A 9648-nucleotide genomic window follows, 5' to 3' on the forward strand; every position below is an offset into this window, starting at 1 on the left:
CTTCGAAGTGCTCATTAGTTACTCGGGCGGAATGCTAAGCAGATTCGGAAGTAGGCAATAATTTTAGTGGGACGTCTGTAGGCCTTTAGTGCTAGAATGTTCTGTGTTCGAGAATGTTTATAATACAGATCTATTTAATTTAAAATTTCTTTGCGTGGAACTTCAAAAACTTTACCTCAATATCTTTTCTTTCTCTTCCAAACTGCTCAGGGATACGAAAATCGCTTGAAATCAAAACTGAATGTAGTTTGAATTTTAGTGTATTATTTTTGAGGAAATACCTTAGATGCTATGTCAAAATGCTTTCCTCATGAAATCAGAAATGCTAATTGACCACAACTTTTCTAATTAAAATTATTGAAATAACAATAATTATGTAGAGTTAATCAGAATCTTAATTTTAGCGTGAAGCCTGATGGTTTATGTAGGTACTAGAATTGTCATGCACCATACAAAAGGTCATATTCAAAAGCGCTTGCCAATTTCCTTAAAATTCAGCTAATGTCACAACTTCCCGAAAATTATACATGAGGCCTTAATCCCCAAGTGTCAGATTACCTGTCATTGTTTTTGATTTTCAACTGTTTATATTGTCCTTTCCAAAGATGATGGCAAGCAACGGCCAGAATGTTAATTTTTCAATCGGAAGTGCTGAGGGCAATTGGCAATGTTTGTAGTCTTAGGAATTGTATGATCTGACTACTAATACTGCTCGAATGTATGGCAATTTTATTCCAATGTTTTTCAATCAATGATACTTGGATAAAATTATCTACTAACTAGCTAGTCATAGTTATTATGTGACTTACTGTATCAAACTTCATTATAATTTTTCTTAGAGAATAATTTCCTCTATGTTTAATTTTTGTGTCATATCATGAATGACACAAAAACTTTTGCGTTAAAATTGCGTTACCTAAATAAGAACGAACTCAATTTTTAAAATGGGAAAATAAAAAACGCTGAAAGCAAAAAACATAAAATTTAAAAAACATTTTCATTATGAAAATGACACGCTAGGCTTTTTTTTACAAAATTGTTATTTTTTAAGTTTTGGCTGCCCAAAATATTGTAGTTATCATTTTTTATAACAAAATTTATAAAACAAAAGGTAAGTTATAAAAATAAAACTGGGATTAATTCTTGCAAACATGTGCTTTGTCACCATAAGGTAAATAATAAAAATAAAACTAGGTTTAGGTATTCCTTGCAAATTAACCATGTGCTTATTTGTCACCGTAGCTTGTGAAAAAACTTGTAAATACCCTCTGTTTATGGGCCTTCAGTTTATGTCTCGAAAGAATTGTACCTACAGAATTATCTTTGGAGTAATTTAGGTTAACTAGGTTTAAAGACGACAATAAGACAAGTGCTTGGATTAAGGATACTGCGCTGTACTTCCACGATAAGATTGTTATTGTTTTGTTTTTGCAAAACAGAAATTATTGTTGAAAAAATTAAATAAAAATGAAAATTACTCTTGCGAGCCAGAATTTTATAATTTAGTTGAGAAAAAAACCTACTTTACACGTTAAACTTCCCGCCTCCTTATTTCAAAAAGTTAAACTCTAGTTAAAATTGACATTATGGCTGAGTTGCACCACCTTATTTTAACCGTAACATGACAATAACCGGTGCTTTTTGTATGGAGTTTGACAGTTTTTTGCCGTTTGTCAAAGCTAAAGTTAGATGTTGCAACCCAGCCTAGTATGGAAACTTATTTGTAACAAGGCCCCCGGGTGTCTGAATTTGATTTTTAGCTTGAGCGTGAAAATTTTGTAGTTACCTAAGCCTATCTATAAAGGTATAAGTTCATTAATTTAAGTTGAAAATTGGCGAGCTCGAGCTAAATACCTCAATTCAGAAAACGGGGGAAAGAATGCATTTCAGTCAACATAATTAAACGTCTTGCCCGCATATGTTATTATTGCGAAAAGGTTTTTATTTAAGTCAACCACATTTAATTCCTAATAATGAAAAAAATAATTGCAAACAATTCAATGCATTCAGCTGAACATAAGTAATCAGTCCAAAACTGTGAAGTAGAGTCAGCGTCAAATAAGTGTTCGTGACACCCAGAGTAGCCAATAAGATCGCAACACGTCTTACTACTGAAATAAGGTTGTATTATCAACTTTTTGGCCACTTTGGGTGTCACGAACTATTTGACGCTGACTGTACGACAATAGTGCGAACCTGACTCTTAACATGCCTGTGACATTTCTATTTAAGCTACTTGATAGTTAGTTTAGTGACGAACTGGCAAGACCTATGACACAGTATATATATGAGCTAAACTATGACTCGTCGTTGTCATAGTCATAGTTAGTAGTTACCCATTATAGGTTAAACCGCCTCTTTAGTCTAGTGGTTCGATTCTAAGTAAGTTTCTGTTCATTTTGGTTGGTGTCGACGTGTTCTAAGACCGCCTGGCTAACTACACCATTTTACCTAAGTCTGTCGCCATAACAATAAGCATTGTTGTGTTCCGGCGGTTAGAAGTAAGATAGTCAGTTCCTCTGTACCTACTTGAGGATTTCGGATGAAGCTCGCTTCCATCGGTCTTATCATCACTTTCCATCAGGCTTGACCTTTACTGGTTGGGTTTTAGGCGATCAAGCTGTGGATCTACACAGGAGTTGCAGCGGTTGGAACGAGAGGTGGGAAGAGTCCCGTTTCCATCAGGCAAGATGCAGGCAAAGAGCTTCCTCGTTGTGGATAAAAAAAGGTCTACAGAGAGTAGGTACAGGTAATTTTTCTGACATCAAACAGTCCGATTGTCGTCAAACATTCCCGCTAAAGCCATGATGAGACAATAAATAGCCTTCGGATCGTAGCGGCTTTCTTACTAATCTAGCCTTAAGTGTGGATTAGTCGCAGTGTTAGCTGGCAAATATTTGACACGTCATGACGTCCGGTGAAGAAGGGAACTGTCAGCGAATGACACATGAAGGTCAGCCTGAAACTGGTTGCTAGGAAAATGTAAAATCCAAGTCAAGAAAGTGAGCATCTTATTTCACAAAGCACGGAATCATCATCAATTTTATTTGAGAAATTTTCAGTGTGACCATAAAATGTATCTACCTACTTACACTCTGTTATTATGGTCATGATTTACAGCTTAGCTGAAAACACGAATGGATTCGAGCTTCGATTACTTATCCCTAGGAAAAAGTTAAACTACATCCCAACTAATAATATTATAAATGCGAAAGTAACTCTGTCTGTCTGTCTGTCTGTTACGCTTTCCCGCTTAAACCTCGCAACCGATTTTGATGAAATTTGGCATAGAGATAGTTTGAGTCCCGGGAAAGAACATAGGATAGTTTTTATCCCGGTTTTTGAAACAGGGACGCGCGCGATAAAGTTTTTCTGTGACAGACAAAATTCCACGCGGGCGAAGCCGCGGGCGGAAAGCTATACACAATAAAAATACAAACTACATCTTTGAAAATAACTATGTTTGAGCTAATTTAACTAGAAAGGACAAACAAACACGCCTGAAACTGAAATATTTTCGAAATATTCAACAAAAAGAGAAGACTGTCGTTAAAATCAGATGATTTTGGCGTCTCTATACATAAATTACCAGACGTTATCTTTAAATACTTACACCCTTACTAATAAAAAGTTACACAGTTGTTGAATACTGTTTTAAAATGACATTTCCATACTAAATGTCACTTTAAAACACTGTTCAACGAGCGTGTAAGTTTTATTAGTAAGGGGGTTAGATACTATCTTGTCTGAAAAGCTACAGTATACATATAACCGTACATTATGTATAGTTTAACAGACGTCAATGGAGGAAGGCACAAGTATTTCGCTTTTTTGCCGCATGTTTGTCATTATAGGGGCATTAGAACGATGCCCATATTGATGTTATGTTAATTTGGTGTAATTACCTACTTAAATGTTGCCATATTTCTTTTGTTTGTTTGAAGCAGAAATATGTATTGTGTGAGTATAAAGTCTAAACATTACGTTCCATTGAAAGAACAAAAGGAGACACTTGAAGTCAAATCTAACCAAGCTCTATCTAGCGCGCGCACCAAGTATCAAGAACCATTCAAAGATCGAAGCAAAATAAATAATGTTACAATTTGTAGGTAAGCATCTTTTCCATAGAAAATTAAAAATACATATTTAACTAACCAAAACCAATAGTTCTTTTTATTAACTTAAAACGTCGTTTTCACTCAAAAGCCTTAAAACTTTTAAGGCATCGAGCTGAGAGTCCCATTCTCTATCCTATCATTTTCTCATTAGCAAAAACATTTTTTTTTTTCGATAAATAAACAAAAACATCACATTGTTCTAATATAATTTCAAACATCTAACCATTAACCAGTAAGAACTGGTGTACAGCCGTCTAAGTAAATGGCACTCTAATTGGTTCATCCCGTTGCATTAGACAGCAAAGTTGTACGTGAATTTTATTAGCACTTGGTGACGTCCTTTGGTAATTAATGCGACTCAGTAGTCTAGGGGCTAAACACCCCGAGAGTTTACACCTAGCTAGATTAAAGCTATTCGAAGTTCTAATGCACCTTAGGTAGGTACCCGAACTGCAGATAGGTTTACGAGTTTGGGTCTCTATTAAAGACCAGGAAACACGCATATTATAGCTTGATTTACTACCAAAATTCTAGCAAGACCTCTACTTTATTTTGTGTCTCTACTGTGGTTGATCATCAAAGAGCTAAAAGATGATACTGAGCCACACACCTCGAGATACCCCTAGTAATGCGGGTCACTAAAACTTAGGATATTTCATTATTTAGCAATAATGTCCCAGTGGACATGTACTGAATCTTGGCTTATTCCACTATAGTTCCAAAATACTGGACTGTCCTGTCGATGACATTGACAGTGGGGCGCCACCGTCAATACCGGATCGCTGGTTCAGATTTTTGCCGTGTTGGAAACCATATAGTTGAACGATGGTAGCGCCCCCCTGTCATTGAGTTTGGCGGGACAGTTCAGCGTGGGTCATCTATATTCCCCGTTGACAATCCCCGTCAACGTGACGAATTGAAAATGAACAAAAAGTTCACTATTCCCCGTTGACGGGGATTGTCAATGCGGAATAGTGGAATAAGCCCTGAATGGCTGAATGGCTGGCTCTTCTTATTCAGTTTTAAGTAAATTGGCGTTCGGAAACTATATTTTGTCATTGTATGTGATACTTCACCAAATGGATGAATACGCTGTTCTTCGTATTTACGAAGAGTTTGATTCCGCCATAGAGACCACCAGTCTCCCAAAAGTTTATGAACTTAAGTTTCAACCTACTCAGCTACTTTGGTGTGAAAAGGTTTAACAGAGGCTCTTGGCGTACATCCATACGTCGTGTCAACCCGAACCCTGATTTTGTCACGGTTTTACACCAGACGCGGTATATCAGTCAAGACAAAATTTACGCATTTAGGTACTTTAAACGTGTAAATTATTGGTCCAAGAGAGAATTCATGCAAGTGACGCGTTCGTAGACATCACACAAAAGTTAAAAAGAATTTACCGTAATAGTAATATTTTAAATAGGTCACTGTAAAATAGGAATTTGTATTAGCTCATCATCACTGTGCTACTGTGAATGATGATGAGTCATTGGAAGTCACAATGTCACAATTAATTGTAATGAATGTCACAGTCAATTTTGATTGCGGTCTATTTTTATTTTAGACTAGCGGCCGCCCGCGACTTCGTACGCGTGGATCCCGTTTTACCCCCTTCATCTATCTAACGCGGTTTAGATTTTTTCCCGCTTACTCCCGTTCCCGTGGGAATTTTGCAATATCCTGTTGTAACTAAGCTTTAAGTTTACTAAGGTACCTGCATGCCAAATTTCAAGCGTCTAACTTAAGCGGTTTAGATTTTTCATACAAAAAGATTTTCCCGCTAATTCCCGTTCCCGTGGGAATTCCTAAGTATCCTATAACCTGCCCAGGAGTATGAAGAATAATTGTACCAAGTTTCGTTAAAATCCGTCGAGTAGTTTTTGTTTCTATAAGGAACATACAGACGGACAGACAGACAGACAAAAATTTTACTGATTGCATTTTTGGCATCAGTATCGATCACTAATCACCCCCTGATAGTTATTTTGAAAATATATTTCATGTACAGAATTGACCCCTCTACAGATTTATTATAAGTATAGATGAACTTTACGAATCAATTCATTATGTAGACAAATAAGACGCATCGAACAAGTAAAAACTACGTTCAATTTTAAAAATAACTAAAATTGATCATATTTTAATATTCTAACTTGTCGCTTTGGAACTAATAATGGCTTTGGAAGTATAATGAGGGCATCTACATTTGTTTACAGAAATAAAAAATGTAGGTAAATATTTAAAATTTATCTATTTATTCACTATAACTATGTTGGCAGCGCACTCAAGATGCTCTCAATATGCGAGGGGGTTTGCCGCGAAGATCGGCTACGTAAGCCATCTTCGGGCACACCAGCGCCGCCAAGACAGCTAGGAGTCAGAGCGATCGCCATGGCCGAAATCGAGCGGATGGATCATCATCATCTTTGTTCGTTCGTTTCAGCCGAATGACGTCCACTGCTGGACAAAGGCCTCCTCCAAGGTTTTCCACAATGAACGGTCCTGCGCTGCCCGCATCCAGGCTCTTCCCGCGACCTTCACCAGATCGTCGGTCCACCTAGTAGGAGGCCTGCCCACGGCTGGAAGACGCATCATCTTCATCATTTAAGTATAAAAACATTCATAGTATTGCGTTTTTTTTGTGAGCTAATAGTCTTCTTCGCTTGATCAGTAATATATTTGTTTTGATTTTTTCTTGCCTCAGTATTTGTTTTTTAATCTGAATATCTAGGTCATGTAAAACCTTTGACCTTTCCATTTCCTCCGCAGCCAGTTGTTTTTGTAGGTCTATCGCTTCTATCTTCTTTTTATGCAGCTGTTCTAAAGAAATCCAGGCCTGGCGAGTTCGTGCCTGCTTCTCAATAGGTTTCATTATATTTTCAGTTGTTCTTGTGTTTTTCACTACTGTTTCATCATTACTTCTGAGGGCCTGTGACACCGGAGTCATCAACGATTGCGGTGTGTAATCTCCCCAATCCTAACACAAAAATTATAAAATTATTAATAGTTTAAATAATATTGATGTTAATAATAATTCTTAAGAAATCTTTCAAATGTAGACTATATTTTATTAAAACGGCTGTTTATGTAGATGCCAATAATTACCTTTGTCACAAAATCTTCATTACTATGTACTGTTGTGTCACTTATCTGGTTGTCTACAACAGTTGGAGGCAGTGAGATATCTGCAAATGTATATTATAATTAATAACTTTATTATTTCAAAATTTTAAACACATAAACAGTGTACATAAGGCAGCAATATAGGGCAGCTTTGCCTTGCAGAAGCAAATAGCATAAATATTATTGTCCATGATAGTTATTAAATTATTATGCTGGAAATTAAAGTATACTTGGCACAATCATTGTAAAGATTACAATGAATTGCCCATTAATATTAAAGAATAAAATACATGGAAATTGCATGTACTACTTATAATGTGTGTAATTTGTTATTGTATGCTATGATGACTTAGACCAAAGGATGCTAACTTTTATAAGGTATTGCTTGATCTTGCACTGCAGGAACAATGGAATCACTATTATAAGTGTTAAATAACCCAACAGCACTGGTGGATATAAGGCTTAATATTTGCTGAAGAAAAGGATCTTCCTCTTCAGGCATTGGCGATCCACCTTCTAAAACAAAAAAAAAAATGTATGTAGTAAAAGATAACATAGGATTATCTTTCAGCTGTCTTCAGTTCTATGGTATGTCTGTTGCATGATATAGGTAGGTAATTGCTAACTTGTTTGAATCATAATATTTCTCCTATTCCTTCGCTTCGCTGCCTTTCTCGCTGTCTTTTTCATACACTCCCATTGAGCTTTTAAATTTTCTCCTGTGCGAGTACCGTGGCTTGTTCGGCTATTGTACTGGTCTGCAATAATTTGCCACTGAGCTAATTTTCTTTTTATGGTCACTCCATCGGTTTTTTTATTTTCTATAATACAGTAGAACCTTGATAACTTAAACCTCGATAACGTAATAACCTCTATAAATTCATAAAATGTTGTGTTCCCTTCCCCTCGGAGTCCAAAACCTCTTTTACTTAAAATACGTACCCTCTATAACTTAAACGAATAATTTGGACTTCACACCTCAGTAACTCAAAGTTGTACTGACGACGACCTTTGTAACTTCAATCATCTGTCAATGAGACGAATGTGCAATCAAAGAAGGTTTCCTGTAGACCATTGTTATTGTCCATTGCTTACACGTGTTTACCAAATGGCTTCAAAATGTAAACAATAGACTAAATTGTAAGTACAGTAACTTATTTGTTTGTTTGTGTCAGTATCTTTTAGCCTTCGTTTCGGCAGCATCTCTTTGCACACTGTGAGTGAAAATGAATTCAAAACGAAAACTGAAAGCATTAACATATTTTATGCTGAGAATTTTATGCAGAATAAACTTAAATAAATATACCTACCTTTAAATGTAAAATAAAGTAATTTAACCTACCTCGTCTATCTTTATTAGTCTTAAACAAAGCCCTTAATCGAACCTCTGTAAGTAAAAATATAAACCGATAAAAACTCTTTAACTTAAACCCTTAGTAAGTAAAAACCTCTATAACTCAAATTATTTAACGTTTCCCTTGGTCTTTATCTTATCGAGGTTCTACTGTATTAAAATGAAGCTGAACTAGGCTCAACAAAAGTTCCTTTTCAGTTATCAACCAATTAGGACTGCGTTTACGCTTTAAATCCTCACTCATTTTGTTAAGACGAACCTTGCTTTTTTGCGTAAAATATATCGAAATAACAAAACTTGATACAATTTTGTTTTTATATAATATCATTGACTTGATATTATTTCTCTCAAACGTAGCGAATATCAATCAATAAAGCAATAAATCATTAAACAAAATTAAATTACCGGGTAAATCCGCGAAACAGTAAAAAACTTATGTTCCGATCGATAAAAAAAAAACTGTTGTAGTTCTGGTAAATTAAACTTCTGAATAACGATTCATACAAGTTTCCACATAAGGCGCCATGATCCATATTGATTAAATACTTCAAGTTATTTCGATAATCAAGAAAACACGCACTAAACGTCATTACCATCACAGTAAAAATACTGACCTTTGCCGTTGTCTTTTAATTTTTTTTACTTTACCTATACACAGACCAGATTTTGATTATAAATTTAAAATGTACATATTTACCGTGACAAAATAACAAAATTATATTGAAATCGTATTAGCCAATAAAATGGAATCATGAATTGAAATATTGTCACGAGAAATCGTCATAGCCATCGCGGCAGCATCAAAGGTTCTTTAATGTGGCCGCGACGCGACTTATCCCCGCTTGTGTCCGCGCGTCCCACTCTTCAATTCGTTGCTCGTAACAGAACAGAATGCACGTAAAATTTACGCAGCTCCGAGACTTTTTAAACTCCGAAAACGAGAGACACTCGCAGTTTGTCATCGGCTCGCGTCATTCCCATTTTGTGCGATTTGGTAAGTTTTATATATCGATATTTTTCTAATAATTAGCACTTTGTAGCATGTGATTA

At 35.8% G+C, this 9648-nt stretch overlaps 1 protein-coding gene across 1 annotated transcript; it reads right to left on the minus strand.

Annotated features, from left to right (window-relative positions):
- Positions 1-6354: 6354 nt before the first annotated feature.
- LOC135078185 (uncharacterized) lies at positions 6355-8895 on the minus strand. The gene is made up of 5 exons (XM_063972772.1): positions 8858-8895; positions 7871-8065; positions 7614-7760; positions 7227-7306; positions 6355-7098 (listed from the first exon to the last, which is right to left on the minus strand). Exons 2-5 carry the CDS (start codon positions 7932-7934, stop codon positions 6742-6744), a joined length of 648 nt encoding a protein of 215 aa, XP_063828842.1. The 5' UTR covers positions 7935-8065; positions 8858-8895; the 3' UTR covers positions 6355-6741.
- Between the last annotated feature and the right edge of the window lie 753 nt (positions 8896-9648).

Source organism: Ostrinia nubilalis, chromosome 14 (assembly GCF_963855985.1).
Source record: "Ostrinia nubilalis chromosome 14, ilOstNubi1.1, whole genome shotgun sequence".
NCBI classification, from domain to species: Eukaryota; Metazoa; Arthropoda; class Insecta; order Lepidoptera; family Crambidae; genus Ostrinia; species Ostrinia nubilalis.